This window comes from Pan troglodytes, chromosome 20, assembly GCF_028858775.2.
Source record: "Pan troglodytes isolate AG18354 chromosome 20, NHGRI_mPanTro3-v2.0_pri, whole genome shotgun sequence".
In the NCBI taxonomy this organism is placed as follows: Eukaryota; Metazoa; Chordata; class Mammalia; order Primates; family Hominidae; genus Pan; species Pan troglodytes.
In genome coordinates this window covers 48745483-48762500 of record NC_072418.2, presented here as the reverse complement: position 1 = coordinate 48762500, position 17018 = coordinate 48745483, and the positions used below count along the sequence as shown (strand labels likewise).

At 54.6% G+C, this 17018-nt stretch overlaps 2 protein-coding genes across 3 annotated transcripts in view; both read left to right on the top strand.

Moving 5' to 3' along the window:
* RSPH6A (radial spoke head 6 homolog A) overlaps positions 1 to 4880 on the top strand; it is a 19570-nt gene extending 14690 nt beyond the window's left edge. Inside the window, 2 exon segments of the mRNA NM_001280377.1 lie at positions 5 to 122; positions 4473 to 4880. Of these exon segments, the coding sequence (NP_001267306.1) occupies positions 5 to 122; positions 4473 to 4710 (356 nt within the window). The 3' untranslated portion in view covers positions 4711 to 4880.
* A 2876-nt stretch (positions 4881 to 7756) lies between these two features.
* DMWD (DM1 locus, WD repeat containing) lies at positions 7757 to 16885 on the top strand. Of its 2 annotated transcripts, XM_001166545.8 has the most exons (5): positions 7757 to 8286; positions 9518 to 9700; positions 13744 to 15021; positions 15900 to 15974; positions 16325 to 16885. In XM_001166545.8, the coding sequence occupies exons 1-5, from the start codon at positions 7846 to 7848 to the stop codon at positions 16370 to 16372; spliced, it is 2025 nt and encodes a 674-aa protein (XP_001166545.2). In that variant the 5' UTR covers positions 7757 to 7845; the 3' UTR covers positions 16373 to 16885. The 2 variants fall into 2 exon arrangements, with proteins under 2 accessions (XP_001166545.2, XP_009434117.2); XM_009435842.4 differs by lacking the exon at positions 15900 to 15974 and having other exon boundaries at positions 7777 to 8286.
* Positions 16886 to 17018: the final 133 nt, after the last annotated feature.

Sequence of the window (17018 nt, the reverse complement as noted above, 5' to 3'; positions counted from 1 at the left end):
ACAGAAATCATGCACCTGGCACCCTGGACCACCCGCCTGTCCTGCAGCCTCTGCCCGCAGTACTCAGTGGCCGTTGTGCGCTCCAACCTCTGGCCCGGGGCCTATGCCTATGCCAGTGGCAAGTAGGTCTTCCCCCAGCCCCTCCCAGCAGGAGAATCCCTCAGGACTTCTTCAAGCCTGGTTGGGCTGGGCAACTCACCAGGGTGGGCAGAGATGGGGAAGGCCCCCTTCAGGAAGCCCCTAGGACTAATGCCCTCATAGCTCCTAGGAGTTTCACCAGGGCTAAAGTGGGAAATACCAGCCCACTAGGATGGGTCTTGGTGATGAGTCATGATGAGAGCAAGGAGAATAAGAGAGTGGGAGGGACTGGCTATGGTCACACAGCACTTGCAGGATACGAACCTGGATCTCCAGCCCCCTGATGACAGCAGCAGAATCCCTCTCTGGAGGAGCTAACTCCGTCCCTGGGGTCCCCTGGACAGTTCTTCTTGTTTGTGGTTTGGTTTTGTTTTGTTTGAGATGGAGTCTCGCCCTGTCACCCAGGCTGGGCAACAGTGCAGTAGTGCGATCTCAGCTCACTGAAACTTCTGCCTCCCAGGTTCAAGTGATTTTCCTCCCTCAGCCTCCCTAGTAGCTGGGACTACAGATGCATGCCACCATGCCTGGCTAATTTTTGTATTTTTAGTGGAGACAAGATTTCACCATGTTGGCCAGGCTGGTCTCAGACTCCTGACCTCGAGTGATCTGCCCGCCTTGGCCTCCCAAAGTGCTAGGATTACAGGCATGAACCACCGCACCCGGCCTGTTCTTCCAGTTGGAAGGCTTTTCTCTCTATGGGGCAGAAACCTTCCCTCCCACCACCAGTTGTTCCAAAAAGAATGGCAAGCTTGGGCCAGGTGCACTGGCTCATGCCTGTAATCCCAGCACTCTGGGTTGCCAAGGTGGGAGGACTGCTTGAGCCCAGGAGCTTGAGACCAGCGAGAGGAACACAGTAAGACCCTATCTGTACAAAAAAAAAATTTTTTTTAATTTTAAAATCAGCCCGGCATGGTGGCACGGACTACAGAGCCCCAGCTACTTAGGGGGCTGAGGCAGAAGGATTGCTCGAGCCCAGGAGATCGAGGTTGCAGTGAGCTGTGATTGCACCACTGCACTCCAGTCTGGGCGACAGAGCAAGACCTTGTCTCAAAAAACAAACAAGAATGGCAAGCCAAAGTCACTCCTACATCCTCCCACCCAGCTACACACTCCCCACAGTCTTTCAGCCTTCCCCCGCAGGCACCTGGCAGCCCTCTGCCCTGCCGCGTGACAGGGGGTTTGCCGCTGGAGGTGGGCGCACCTACCAGCTTTGTCCACCAGATGGCATGACGATTTTTCCTAGAATTTCGTTTTTAATCTCAATGTGAACTGGGACTGTATTCGCTCCTGTTTGAATCACAGCCGTGGTGGGATTGCACGTAATCTGGATACTTTAACACATTCCTGGCATTTATTTTTTCCTTCTCTGGAAGCTGGGAAGAGGCACGTTTGCTTTTGTCAACTCCCTTCTTCAGGCCATACCCTGATATGCCAACATTCCTCTGAAAGCAAATGATACAAACTTGAGGCTCCACTTGTCCATCCATCCTCTGCCCCCACCCACCCAACACTCTTCTGTCCCCCACCCAATCTGTGTCCACCCATTGTTCCATTGTTTTTTGTTTTTCTTTTCTTTCTTTTTTTTTTTTTTGAGATAGAGTCTTGCTCTGTTGCCCAGGCTGGAGTGCAGTGTGATCTCGGCTCACTGCAACCTCCGCCTCCCGGGTTCACACCATTCTCCTGCCTCAGCCTCCCAAGTAGCTGGGACTACAGGTGCTCGCCACCATGCCCAGCTAATTTTTTTGTATTTTTAGTAAAGACGGGGTTTCACCGTGTTAGCCAGGATGGTCTCGATCTCCTGACCTCATGATCCGCCCGCCTCTGCCTCCCAAAGTGCTGGGATTACAGGCATGAGCCACCGCGCCCGGCCTTGTTTTTTTTTTTTTTTTTTTTTTTTTTGAGATAGGGTCTCTCTCTGTCACCCAGGCTGGAGTGCAGTGGCGTGATCACGGCTCACTGCAGCCTCCACCTCCTGGCCTCAAGCAATCCTCCCACCTCAGCCTCCCAACATACTAGGATTACAGACATGAGCCACTGTGCCTGGCCTCATTTTTAAATTTTTTTCTTTTTTCTTTTTTTTTGAGATGGAGTCTTATTTTGTTGCCCAGGCTGGAGTTTAGTGGTGTGATCTCAACTCACTGCAACCTCCGCCTCCCGGGTTCAAGCCGTCCTCCTGCCTCAGCCCCCCTAGTAGCTGGGATTACAGGCATGCACTACCATGCCCAGCTAATTTTTGTATTTTTAGTAGAGATGGGGTTTCACCATGTTGGCCAGGCTGGTCTCGAACTCCTGACCAGGTGATCCACCCACCTCGGCCTCTCAAAGTGCAGGGATTACAGGCGTGGGCCACCGTGCTTGGCTCTCTCTGCCTCTTTATCAGTCTCTGTCTCCCTCTCTCCCTACCTCTTAGTCCCCTCCCTTTCCTCCCATCTATTCCTCTTCCTTCTCTAGTTAAAATTCTGCAGAAAGGCTGAATTGGCTGGGTTAGGCCTGGGCACTTACCTCCTTGTTCATTATCAGTCTCCTCTTAGCAGAATGTAGGCACAAACCAGGGATTTTTTTTTTATTTTTTGAAATGGAGTCTTGCTGTGTTGCCTAGTCTGGAGTACAGTGGTGTGATCTCAGCTCACTGCAACCTTCACCTCTTGGGTTCAATTGATTCTTATGCCCCAGCCTCCTGAGTAGCTGGGACTACAGGCGCCCACTACCACGCCCAGCTAATTTTTGTATTTTTTGTAGAGATGTGGTTTCACCAGGGTGGTCTCGAGCCCCTGACCTCAGTTGATCCTCCTACCTCGGCCTCCTAAAGTGCTGGGATTACAGGCCTGAACCACCGCACCTGGCAGGGATTTTTGTCTAGTTTGTTTACTGCTGTGTCCCCAGCACCTAGGCAATTTTATTTATGTCCCACATAATATGTGGGACATAAATAAAATGTCACAATATAAATAAATTGATATGCAACATAAAATTATGTCTCACATAAATAAAATATGAGCCACATATATAATTTAATTTTTTTTGTTATTTTTAGTTACTTATTTCTTTTTTTTTTTTGAGACGGAGTCTCGCTCTGTCACCCAGGCTGGAGTGCAGTGGCGCGATCTTGGCTCACTGCAAGCTCCGCCTCCCAGGGTTCACGCCATTCTCCTGCCTCAGCCTCCCCAGCAGCTGGGACTACAGGCGCCCACCACCACGCCCCACTGATTTTGTTTTTGTATTTTTAGTAGAGACGGGGTTTCACCGTGTTAGCTAGGATGGTCTCGATCTCCTGACCTTGTGATCCGCCCGCCTCGGCCTCCCAAAGTGCTGGGATTGCAGGCGTGAGCCACCGCGTCCGGCCTAGTTACTTATTTCTTGATTTATTTTGAGATACGTTCTCACTCTGTCACTCAGGCTGGAGTGCAGTGGCATGATCACAACTTACTGCAGCCTCAAACTCCTGGGCTCCGGCAATCCTCCCCCCTCAGCCTCCCCCGTAGCTGGAACCACAGGTACGTGCTACTGCAACTGGCTAATTTTTAAACTTTGGGAGGTGGAGGCGGCAGATCACTTGATGTCAGGAGTTCAAGACCAGCCTGGCCAACATGATGAAACCCCCTCTCTACTAAAAATACAAAAATTAGGCCAGGCATGGTGGCTCATGCCTGTGATCCCAGCACTTTGGGAGGCTGAGGCAGGCAGATCACTTGAGATCAGGAGTTTGAGACCAGCCTGGCTAACATGGTGAAACCCCGTCTCTACTAAAAATACAAAAATTAGCTGGGCGAGGTGGTGTGTGCCTGTAGTCCCAGCTACTTGGGAAGCTGAGGTGGGAGAATCACTTGAACCCAGGAGGCAGATTTTGCAGTGAACCCAGGAGGTGGAGTTTGCATCCAGCCTGGGTAATACAGAGGAACCCAGTGAGCACATTTCACCCTGCCATCCACAACTTTGCAGTCATGCTATGCACATGCTGGGTCCTACCCTTAAAGAAAGTCAAGGCTGGCCAGGTGCAGTGGCTCACGTCTGTAATCCCAGCACTTTGGGAGGCCGAGGCGGGCAGATCATGAGGTCAGGAGTTCCAGACCACACTGGCCAACATGGTGAAACCCCGTCTCTACCAAAAATACAAAAATTAGCTGGGCGTAGTGACGTGTGCCTGTAGTCCCAGCTACATGGGAGGCTGAGGCAGGAGAATCGCTTGAACCCGGGAGGCAGAGGTTGCAGTAAGTCGAGATCACACCACTGCACTAGGCAACAGAGTAAGACTCCATCTCAAAAAAAAAAAAAAAAAAAAAGTCAAGTCTGGGGCCTTTGAGGGAGAATTTCACAGTGTCTCACTGCTTCTCCAGAAAGTTTGAGAACATCTACATCGGCTGGGGTCACAAGTACAGCCCCGAGAGCTTCAACCCGGCCCTGCCAGCCCCCATTCAACAAGAGTACCCCAGTGGCCCAGAGATCGTGGAGATGAGTGACCCCACAGTGGAAGAGGAGCAGGCTCTGAAAGCAGCCCAAGAACAAGCCCTGGGAGCCACAGAGGAGGAGGAGGAGGGCGAGGAGGAGGAGGAGGGCGAGGAGACAGATGACTGAGGCCCGCCCTCTAGCCACTTTCCCCAAGCAGGTAGATAGCAAATTTCCCCTTAGAGGTAGTTAGCATGGATTATATTTTCACTATGTGCTTCCTGTCCCCAGAGGGCAGGGATAGAAAAGGAAGGCAACTGCTTCAAATAAAATTCCTCCACAGCATTATGGATGAGCCATTCATTCATTTGTTCACCACCTCTGTTGACATGGACTCCAAGCCAGGGCTGTTGGGCCCTGCAGAGGGCACAGACATTGCCTGGCAGAGTCTCTCCCACCTGTTTGGTTTTTTTTGTTGTTGTTTGAGACAGGGTCTCATTCTGTCACCCAGGTTAGAGTACAGTGGCACAATCTCAGCTCCCTGCAGCCTTGACCTCCTGGGCTCAAGCAGTCCTCCCATCTCAGCCTCCTGAGTAGCTGAGACCGCAGGTGCACGTCACCACATACACTAATTTTTGTATTTTTTGTAGAGACAGGGTCCTGAGTAACTAGGACTGCAGGCACAGCCCACCATGCCCAGCTAAATTTTTTCAATTTTCCGGAGTCTCACTATGAGATGGGGTTTATGTTGCCCAAGCTGGTCTTGAACTCCTGGCATCAAGCGATCTGCCTGTCCTGGCCTCCCAAAGTGTTAGGATACAGCTGTGAGCCACCGCGACCAGCCCCACCTGTTTTATTTATTCATTTACCTAGCCATCAAACCATTATTGAAATACCTCCTGTCAGCCCACCCCTGTGCTGGGGACACAGACAGCTGCAGTCCTGCCTTCCTGGGCCTCACAACACTATAGGGAGAGAGACTCATCTCCAGACAGTGACAGCCCAAATGGGGAAGCCCAGAGGACTGACAGAGCTCCCGAGCCAACTCTTAAAGGGTCAAGAAAAGAATGGGGAAAGGCATTCCAAGAATAGGGAACAGAATGTGCAAAGACCCAAGGACAAGAGAGAGTGTGATATGTTGGGGTAGTTTTTCAAGCCTCATTTTAGGTGGTGGATAGTGTGAGGAGTTAGTGGTGAGATATGAGATTGAAAAGAGGTTGGCAGGGGCCAGATCACTTGGGGCTTAACTTTCCCCTGAGAGCACTAGGGAGCTACAGATGGGTTTTGAGCAGGGGAGGGCCCTGATCATATTCATGCTTTAGAAAGACCTCTCTAGGCCTAGTGCAGTGGGTCACACATGTAATCCCAGCACTTAGGGAGGCCAAGGTTGGCGGATCACCTGAGGTCAGGAGTTTGAGACCAGCATGCCCAACATGGTGAAACCCCGTCTCTACTAAAACTACAAAAAAGTAGCTGGGTGTGGTGGCAGGTGCCTGTAATCCCAGCCACTCAGGAGGCTAAGGCAGGAGAATCACTTGAACCCAGGAGGCAGAGGTTGCAGTGAGCCAAAATCGTCCCATTGCACTCCAGCCCACGTGACAAGAGCGAGACTCTGTCTCAAAAAAAAAAAAAAAAAAAAAAAAAAAAGCCGGGTGCAGTGGCTCATGCCTGTACTCACAGCACTTTGGGAGGCCAAGGTGGGTGGATCACCTGAGGTCAGGAGTTCGAGACCAGACTGGCCAACATGGTGAAACCCCGTCTCTGAGCCGAGATGGAGCCATTGCACTCCAGCCTGGGTGACAGGGTGAGACTGTCTCAAAAAAAACAAAAACAAAAACAAACAAAATAAAACCTCTCTACATGCCAAGTGAAAGGTGGAAGTGGGGGTGAGACAGAAATCTGGGAGACCAAGAGACACGGTTGATGTGGGGGTGGGGGAAGGGCTTGGGTAGAGGAGAAGCTTGGATCAGGGCTGCGGAGAACAAGGAACTGAGAAAGAGGAATTCCACGTGGTCGAATGCAAAAGACTTGGAGGCTGTAAGCAGGGGCAGAGTGAAGATAAATGGTACACATCTAGGAAGACACCCAGGTCTGTGGCCTGGTTGACTGAATGGACGGCAGAGCTAGCCCTAAGGTGGGGATGCAAGAGAGGGGGAGGATTTGGTGTAAGACGTCAATTTCATTGTAGGATTCTTTTTTCTTTCTGTCTTTTTTTTTTTTTTTTTAGAGAGACTGAGTCTGACTCTGTCCCCCAGGCTTTAGTGCAGTGATGTGAATTCATAGCAGTCTTGATCTCCTGGGCTCAAGCGATCCTCCCACCTCAGCCTCCCAAAGTGCTGGGATTCTGGGATTCCAGGCATGAGCCACCATGCCCGAACCATTGTAGGATTTTTTTTTTTTTAAGTGTGAGATGCCCTTGGGACACTCTAGGGAGAAATCGTAGAGGCCATTGACTACATGAGACTAGAAAGATCTATGATGGGTCTGGGTGGCTTCAGCAGACATGGGGAGCACTGGCTATGAGTAGGAGCTGTTGCGATCACGGGGAGACTTTGGGTTACGAGTGGATCACTGGGACACTGGGGCACCGTGGGGATCAATACCATTTGGGAATCAGAGGTAGGTTTTGGAGGACAAGTGAGGTTGTTGAAAATAAGAAAATCATGGAAATATACATTGGAGGTTGGTGGAAAATATGAAGGATGTTTGGAGTTAGCATTAATCAATAGTGGGTCAGAGGAAGTCCTCTGAGTTGTGTGGGGACACAGGGATTTGGTGGGTCACCAAGGGTGGGGAAGAATGGTAGCAGATGCTGTGGTCATTCAGGGATTTGAATATGTCAGTGGGAAACACTGGAGGTCAGGGGAGTGTATATTGGGCGTCTAAGGAGAGACCAGGGTCACTTGGGGTTGGCTGTGACTTCATGGGAAGGCTGGACTATGGATGAGGGCTTCTTTGTGGGGGGGAAAAAAAAAAAAAAAAAATCCCTCCGTTGCTAGGCAAACGGTTCCCAGGGCGCGGTTGCTAAGGACTTGAGCTTTCTAACTGGCCACGCCTCTTTCCATTGCGGGCTCCGCCCCCGCAGCCAACCACAAGTCGGTCACAGGCACAAAGGCCGCGCCCACCTTCTCGCCCCGCCCACAGTCCCAGCACCGTTACCCGAGCGACCGCGGGGATTCGTCCCGCCTCCGGACCTGGGTGCCAATCGAAGAGGCGTTGCCCGGGCGACGACCCCACCTTTTCCGGCGCGGGCCCGCGGCTTCCGGCAGGGGGCCCGGCTGCGGGCGGCAGTCCGGCAGTGGCGGGGCCCGGGGGGCGCCCAAGATGGCGGCGGGCGGAGCGGAGGGCGGCTCGGGCCCCGGCGCCGCCATGGGGGACTGCGCGGAGATTAAGTCGCAATTCCGCACGCGCGAGGGTTTCTACAAGCTGCTCCCGGGCGACGGCGCCGCTCGCAGGTCGGGTCCGGCTTCCGCCCAGACTCCGGTGCCGCCTCAGCCACCGCAGCCCCCGCCCGGCCCTGCCTCCGCCTCCGGTCCCGGCGCTGCAGGCCCCGCGTCGTCCCCGCCGCCCGCAGGCCCCGGACCCGGGCCGGCGCTGCCCGCCGTGCGCCTCAGCCTCGTGCGCCTCGGGGAGCCCGACAGCGCCGGGGCCGGGGAGCCGCCCGCCACGCCCGCGGGGCTGGGCTCGGGGGGAGACCGCGTCTGCTTCAACTTGGGCCGTGAGCTCTATTTCTACCCAGGCTGCTGTCGTCGTGGGAGCCAACGGGTGAGCGGCCTGCATCGTGGGGCCCTGGGTGCTGAAAGGATGGAGGTTCCAGAGAACTGATAGGAGGGTCCCCGAATTGACATGGGGCCCTGAGATAGGCATTCTAAATGTGATGGACGTCGTAGGGCGACAGCATTGGAGGGAGTACAGGATTCTGAAATGTGATGAGAGGCCCGCGGGGTGCTGGGCAGGCATCTTGGAGGTGATGGGGGAAATCCCCTTTACCCCCGTTATGCGTAGGAGTTCTGGGATGGTGACTATTGGACATGATGGGGTATCTGAGATGAGGTGGGATCCCCCGGGTTCTGGGGTGGCAGGCATTCTGCAGGTAATGGGGAATCATGAGGTGATGCAAGCCCAGAGGTGATGGAGAACCCAGTATTGCAGCCTGGAGGTGTGGGAGAGGGGTCTTGAGATTGAGCCCAGCAATGAGGAGAAGTCTAGAAGTGATGGGGGCCTTGAAGGTGATAGGGGATCCAGAAGCTGAATGGGATTCTAGAGAAAATTGGGGTTTGGAAGTCATGAGGGTCCTGGAGGAGATGAGCGTCCGGAAGCTGATGGGAGCTCTCAAGGGGATGAGAGGCCCTGGCAGGGGAATCTGCAGGTGTGATTCAGGACATCATCTCTAAAGCGATGTGGTGAGAACCCTGGCCGTTTATGGTGATCCCAGAAATGATGGGGATCCTTCGGAGCCCCTAGGTAATAAATGGGCCTAAAATGTGGGAGACCGTGAGGTTTGACGGGTCCCAGAACTGTGGCGGTTTAGGGACTACAAAGTGAAGAGAATGCTAGGATGTTAGGCTTTAGAGTCCTGGAAATTTGGGTGATCTCAAGGTTTGGGGGTCTTGGAATAGTGTGGTACTAGGTCCCAAGGGAGTTGCTGAGGTTATAGGATGGAGTGGTGAGGCTAAAAGGAATCGGAGCTTAGGAACTGTGTGGACCCAGAACCCTGATTATGTGGACAAGGGTGTCTCTGAATTAGAGGTGACCCAACTTTGGGGAGGCACTGTGGTCAAGGGGGATCCTTACCATCTTTTTTGCTACTCTTGTCTGTGATTTGGGTCTCCTTCCCGTCTGTGGTTGCCCCCTCCTTCCCAATCCACCTACTCACCTCCCCACTTCCCTCTGGGTTCTAACCCTGCTTCCTCTTAGTGGTTTCCCCCAACCTCAACATCCTCTTCCTTCTCCTCAGTGGCATACACCATTAACTCCTTTTCTCCCACCCCTCAAGTCCATTGACCTCAACAAGCCAATTGACAAGCGGATCTACAAGGGCACCCAGCCCACCTGCCACGATTTCAACCAGTTCACTGCTGCCACCGAGACCATCTCGCTGCTGGTGGGCTTCTCAGCGGGTCAAGTGCAGTACCTGGATCTCATCAAAAAGGACACCAGCAAGCTGTTCAATGAGGAGGTGATTGCAGCCCCCAGAGCCCCCAACTTCTCTGCCTTCTCACCTACCCACTATATGCCATTAGGATGCAGCTGCCTGGGGAACAGTGTAGGCCTGAGAGGGGCAGGACCAGGGAGAGATGGAGAATGGGGTGACAGCAGCTAATGACAGCTGCCCTTACTGTACCCAGGCCCTGTGCTGTGTTACCCTTGTGCTGAATACTTTACTCCTTGGGTTTTCTTTCTTTCTTTCTTTCTTTTATTTATTTATTTTGAGATGGAGTCTCACCCTGTCACCCAGGCTGGAGTGCAGTGGCGCGATCTCTGCTCACTGCAAGATCCGCCTCCCGGGTTCATGCCATTCTCCTACCTCAGCCTCCTGAGTAGCTGGGACTTCAGGCGCCTGCTGCCATGCCCGCCTAATTTTTTGTATTTTTAGTAGAGATGGGGTTTCACCGTGTTAGTCAGGATGGTCTCGATCTCCTGACCTCGTGATCTGCCCACCTCGGCCTCCCAAAGTGGTGGGATTACAGGTGTGAGCCACCATGCCCGGTTCTTTTTTTTTTTTTTTTTAATTGTAATTGTAATTTTTATTGTTTTTAATTTTTTTTTCTTTTTAAGGCGGAGTCTCACTCTGTCGCCCAGGCTGGAGTGCAGTGGTACAATCTCAGCTCACTGCAACCTCCGCCTCCCAGGTTCAAGCAATTCTCCTGCCTCAGCCTCCTGAGTAGCTGGGACTACAGGTGTGCACTATCATACCCGGCTAATTTTTTTTTTTTTTTTTTTTGAGATGGAGTCTGGCTCTGTCGCCCAGGCTGGAGTGCAGTGGCACGATCTCGGCTCACTGCAACCTCTGCCTCCCGGGTTCACGCCATTCTTCTGTCTCAGCCTCCCCAGCAGCTGGGACTACAGGCGCCCAGCACCACGCCCAGCTAATTTTTTTGTATTTTTAGTAGAGACGGGATTTCACCGTGTTAGTCAGGATAGTCTCGATCTCCTGACCTCGTGATCTGCCCGCCTCAGCCTCCCAAAGTGCTGGAATTAAAGGCGTGAGCCACCACACCCGGCCAATTTTTGTATTTTTAGTAGAGATGGGGTTTCACCATGTTGGCCAGGCTGGTCTCAAACACCTGACCTTGTGATCCGCCCACCTCGGCCTCCCGAAGTGCTGGGATTACAGGCATGAGCCACCGCGCCCGGCCATTCTTTGAGTTTTCATCAACCAGTGGATACAGAAGTGTGCTGCCCATTTTGCAGATTAGAGAATTGAGGCTAGTAAATAAGTCGGGACTTAGTTGATGCCCTTGCTCTTTGAGTTCTGGGCTCTGGAGGCTTTGGATTCAAAGCCCTGCTGCACCATTTACTCATCGTGTGACTTTGGGAAGGTGACCATTCTCTGAGCCTCACTTCTCCTCCTCTGCAAAATGGGATTCCAGTTCCTACCTTGCAGGACCGCTGTTGTAGAATCATACGTGGAGATTGCTCAGTCCTGGGCCAACTTGGCCTACGAGGAGATACCAGTAAACGACCTTATCCGCGGGCAGGGACTGCTCTTGGCTTCTGTCTCATTCTCTCTGGTCCAGAGGAGGTGTTCCATAAATATTCTCAGAATGAGTGAATGGCTGAAGGGAGTGAATGGAACAGTCAGTGGATTAAAAATTCATTAGCTCATCCATTCACAAATAGTTTTTGAGCATCCGTTCTGTGCCAGGCACCGTTCCCAGCACTAGGGATATCACATCTCAGGGCCCTGGACAGGAGGCCCTGCCCTTTTGGAGCTTTCAGTCTAGCTGGGGAGACAGACAGTTAATCAAGTTAAGTCTTCGTGTGTCAGCAGGTGATTAAGGCCTGTTTAGAAGAAGCAGTGGGGAAGGGGCTGAGGGAAGCTTGGAGAGTTTAGTAGGGTGGTCAGGAAAGCCCTCACTAAGAGGTGATATTGAAATAAAGACCTGAAGGAGGCAGGTGAGAAGAGTTGCCTGGGGAAGGGCATTTTTTTTTTTTTTTTCCTGAGATAGGGTCTCACTCTGTCGTCCATGCTGGAGTGCAGTGGTACGATCTTCGTTCACTGCAACCTCCGCCTCCCAGGCTCAAGCAGTCCTCCCATATCAGCCTCCTGAGTAGCTGGGACTACAGGCGTGCACCACCACAACTGGCTAACTTTTGTATTTTTTGTAGAGGCGGGGTCTCTTTGTGTTGCCCAAGCTGGTCTCGAACTCCTGGGCTCAAGCTATTCTCCTGCTTTGGCCTCCCAAAGCGCTGGGATTATAGGCGTGAGCCATCGCACCCAGCCAAGAAGGACATTCTGAGTATCGGGGCCAGCTAGGAGAAATGCAGGATTGCACAGAAGCCGTGTGGCCAGTGTAGTTACTGAGGGAGAGAAGATGGTAGATGAGTTCCAAGAAATAACGGAGGGGCCGGCTCATGGAGAGTCTGGAAGGTCACGGAGAGATTTTGCCTTACTCTTAGTTGGAAGCCTGTGGAGGAGCCTTTCTCATTGGGGCTCACCTGAGCCCTGGAAGGCAGAAGTGACTAGAGTGATTATTTGTTCAGTTCTCCCAGGGATGGGAGGCGCCTCATCCTGGGAGAGCAGCTCCTTAGTTGCATACACTGGCTGCCTGAGAGCATTAGGGCCTCAGGCTCTGCAACCCTGCTTGAGAGAGGCTGCGAAGTGTTCAGAGCAGGACAGTGCCAGGTGCTGGCTGATACTTCACAGAGCATTGCTGTGGCGGCTGCAGAGGACAGACAGGCCCAGGCATTGGAGCCTGAGGCCAGTCACACAGCATTGCAGGCTTGGGGTGGTTGAATGGGATGGTGAGAGGAGGTCAGATTCTGGGTGTATTTTTTCTTTTTTTTTTATTTTGAGATGGAGTCTCGCTCTGTCGCCCAGGCTGGAGTACAGTGGCATGATCTCTCCTCACTGCAACCTCCGCCTCCCGAGTTCAAGCAATTCTGCCTCAGCCTCCTGAGTAGCTGGGACTATAGGCGCCCGCCACCATGCCTGGCTAATTTTTGTATTTGTAGTAGAGATTTTGTGTCTCTACTTGTATTTCACCATATTGGCTAGGCTGGTCTGGAACTCCTGACTTTGTGATCCGCCTGCCTCAGTCTCCCAAAGTGCTGGGATTACAGGCGTGAGCCACCACGCCCAGCCACTTCTGGGTGTATTTTGAAGGTCGAGCCCACAGGATTTGTGGAAGGATTGGATGAGGAAAAGAGGGGCAGATGCTGAGGTTTTTTGTCTAAGCACCTAGCGGGATGGGGGGTTGTCACTCATTTGTCCAGGAATTACCTTCAAGCTGCCTCCTGTGTGCACTGCTTTAAAGAATAGTGAACCAAACAAAGATCGCTTCCTTTGGGGAGCTGCCTTTCTGTGAAGAAATTTCCTACTTGAAGCCTGACGTAGTAAAGATCGGGGGAGGGTTAGACAGATACAGTGGTCCCTAACCATTTTGGCACCAGGGACTGGTCTTATGGAAGACAGTTTTTCCACAGACTGTTGTGGGGATGGTTTTGGGATGAAACCGTTCTGCCTCTGATCATCAGGTGTTAGATTCTAATAAGAAGCGCACACCTAGATCCCTCGCATGCATAGTTCATGGTGGGGTTCGCACTCTTACGAGGATTGAATGGTGCGCTGCTCCGGTAGGAGGCTGGGCTCAGGCTGTAATGCCTGCTCGCCCACCACTCACCTCCTGCTGCATGGCCTGGTTCCTAACAGGCCACGGACCACTACTGTTCCATGGCCTGGAGGTTGAGGACCCCGAGATACAGGACAATTCTGTGGCAAGCAGGACTGTCCCCTCGCCAAAGATGGGACATCGAGGCTCCTTGGAGCACCCTGTGGCCACCTTGCAGCAGCCTCTGTTTCCCCATGTTTCCATGACCGGGTGTCCATCTGTCTTCCCCAGTTTGGGAGCTTCTCTCCGAGGAGGACCTGGGCCTGGTGTGGCACCTGCTGTGTGAGCGGGGCCATGTCCAACGGCCTTCTTGGGGACTTTGGGTCGGGGAGAAGTTCTGCCTGGGTTTTACTGCCTTCTCCCAACCCCACACTGTCTCCCCTGGCAGCGGTTGATCGACAAGACCAAGGTGACATATCTGAAGTGGCTGCCTGAGTCGGAGAGCCTGTTCCTGGCATCACACGCCAGTGGCCACCTGTACCTGTACAACGTCAGCCACCCCTGCGCCTCGGCCCCGCCCCAGTACAGCCTGCTGAAGCAGGGCGAGGGCTTCTCTGTCTATGCTGCCAAGAGCAAGGCACCCCGCAACCCGCTGGCCAAGTGGGCGGTGGGTGAGGGGCCCCTCAACGAGTTCGCCTTCTCGCCCGATGGCCGGCACCTGGCCTGTGTGAGCCAGGATGGCTGCCTGCGCGTCTTCCACTTCGACTCCATGCTCCTGCGTGGGCTCATGAAGAGCTACTTTGGGGGCCTGCTGTGTGTGTGCTGGAGCCCTGACGGCCGCTACGTGGTGACGGGTGGCGAAGATGACCTGGTCACCGTGTGGTCCTTCACCGAGGGCCGTGTGGTGGCTCGAGGCCATGGCCACAAGTCCTGGGTCAACGCTGTGGCCTTTGACCCCTACACCACAAGGGCAGAGGAGGCGGCGACAGCAGCCGGTGCTGATGGGGAGCGGAGCGGCGAAGAGGAGGAGGAGGAGCCCGAGGCTGCGGGCACAGGCTCGGCCGGGGGCGCCCCGCTCTCTCCATTGCCCAAGGCTGGCTCCATTACTTACCGCTTTGGCTCGGCGGGCCAGGACACGCAGTTCTGCCTGTGGGACCTCACTGAAGACGTGCTCTACCCGCACCCGCCCCTGGCCCGCACCCGCACCCTCCCTGGCACACCTGGCACCACGCCACCGGCTGCCAGCAGCTCGAGGGGTGGCGAGCCTGGCCCAGGCCCCCTGCCTCGCTCGCTGTCCCGCTCCAACAGTCTCCCGCACCCGGCTGGCGGGGGCAAGGCGGGCGGCCCGGGTGTGGCGGCAGAGCCTGGCACACCATTCAGCATTGGCCGCTTCGCCACGCTCACGCTGCAGGAGCGGCGGGACCGGGGGGCAGAGAAGGAGCACAAGCGCTACCACAGCCTGGGCAACATCAGCCGGGGTGGCAGCGGCGGCGGTGGCAGCGGTGGGGAGAAGCCCAGCGGCCCTGTTCCCCGCAACCGCCTGGACCCCGCCAAGGTGCTGGGCACTGCGCTGTGCCCGCGCATCCACGAGGTGCCCCTGCTGGAGCCCCTTGTGTGCAAGAAGATCGCCCAGGAGCGGCTCACAGTCCTCCTGTTCCTGGAGGACTGCATCATCACTGCCTGCCAGGAGGGCCTCATCTGCACCTGGGCCCGGCCGGGCAAGGCGGTGAGTGGCCCCACACCAGCCTGCCGGCGACCTGGCAGGACCCTTCGTGGGAAGAGGCAGGCATTGGCAGAGAGAGGGCTTTGTTGCTGTCACAGCCTCTGGCTCCGTGGGGTGAGGGGAAGCCAGGGAAATCTTAGTGTCTCAGAACAAGACCTCTCAGATCCTTAGAGTGAGGGGGTCTAGCCCTAGGCAGCAGGCAGCAAAAAGAGGGGTGGGTGTGAGAGCCAGCTAGGAATTGGGGGATCCAAGGCTGGCCGTCTGAAGGGCAGCAGATGGGCCCCACATGGCCAGGTCTTACTGCCTATCACTCGAACCAGAATCTATTTCTATTGAACATCTGTTTTTTAAATCGTGAAACTTCTTTGAGTACTTCAGGCCAAAACTAGGGGCGAGGTCAAGCCTGTGGGCGTGGCTGCCAGCCTGGGTCTGGGACTCAGGATCTGAGCCTCCTGCTGAAGGCACAGGCTGGGAATCCCAGGCCTGGGTTCCAGTCCCACTCCCTCTGTGACCCTGGACAAGTCACTGCCCCCTCTGACCTCCAACTCACCACCTCTTAGAACAGAGCCTGTAGGATGGGCAGTGGGTGGATGTGCTTGCCTCCTGGGTGGGCTGTGGCGTTGGGAAGGTCATAGTAGGCGAATCAGGCCTGGCATCTTGTAAGTTCGGAGCTCGTCTTGGGTGTCTCAGCTTCTTAGGGCTTGGACTCAGTTGCCCAGGGTCCTGGAGGCCGTGGCTTGGTTCCTCAGATCCTCAGTTTTGGAATCGTAGAGTCCTGAGTCCCTAGAACTTGAGAGCACAGTCTGAGTGACTCAGAGGCAAGAGCGGTGGGATTTGGGGAGTCTGGTTGAGTCCTAAAAGAGACCCCTCTGTCTCCGTAGTTCACAGACGAGGAGACCGAGGCCCAGACAGGGGAAGGAAGTTGGCCCAGGTCACCCAGCAAGTCAGTGGTAGAGGTAGGACTGTCCCTGAGTTCTTTCCCCAGCACCTCAGGGTCCCTCCCAAGTTAGAAGGGAGCTCCAGTTTCCCCCTCCCCTCCCACCCTTACCCTTACCCCATGGTCTCACTCAGGATCCGCCAAGGACTTTGATTATTGCGTGAAAGTGCTGACTGCCAGGACAGGAAGCTAGCTAAGATGCAAGTTCCCAGCCTAGAGCAGTGGCCTCTGGGGGGTCTAGGGCGGACCCAAGGGCAAGGCCAGGGTGGCAGCAGCTTTGGGGACTCTGGGCTGGCTCCCTCCCCTTGACACTGGCTGAAGCCCAGGTGGTCTCTAACCCCTCCCATCTCTCCCTCTCATCTTCCCCAGGGCATCTCCTCCCAACCAGGCAACTCCCCGAGTGGCACAGTGGTGTGAAGCCATGGATATCGGGCCCCCCCAACCCCATGCCCCCAGCCTCCTAGCCATAACCCTCCCCGCTGACCTCACAGATCAACGTATTAACAAGACTAACCATGATGGATGGACTGCTCCAGTCCCCCTACCTGCACAAAATTTGGGGGCCCCCCAGACTGGCCCGGACACGGGCGATGTAATAGCCCTTGTGGCCTCAGCCTTGTCCCCCACCCACTGCCAAGTACAATGACCTCTTCCTCTGAAACATCAGTGTTACCCTCATCCCTGTCCCCAGCATGTGACTGGTCACTCCTGGGGAGAGACTCCCCGCCCCTGCCACAAGAGCCCCAGGTCTGCAGTGTGCCCCTCAGTTGAGTGGGCAGGGCCGGGGGTGGTCCAGCCCTCGCCCGGCCCCCACCCCAGCTGCCCTTGCTATTGTCTGTGCTTTTGAAGAGTGTTAAATTATGGAAGCCCCTCAGGTTCCTCCCTGTCCCGCAGGACCTCTTATTTATACTAAAGTTCCCTGTTTTCTCAGCGGGTCTGTCCCCTTCGGAGGAGATGATGTAGAGGACCTGTGTGTGTACTCTGTGGTTCTAGGCAGTCCGCTTTCCCCAGAGGAGGAGTGCAGGCCTGCTCCCAGCCCAGCGCCTCCCACCCCTTTTCATAG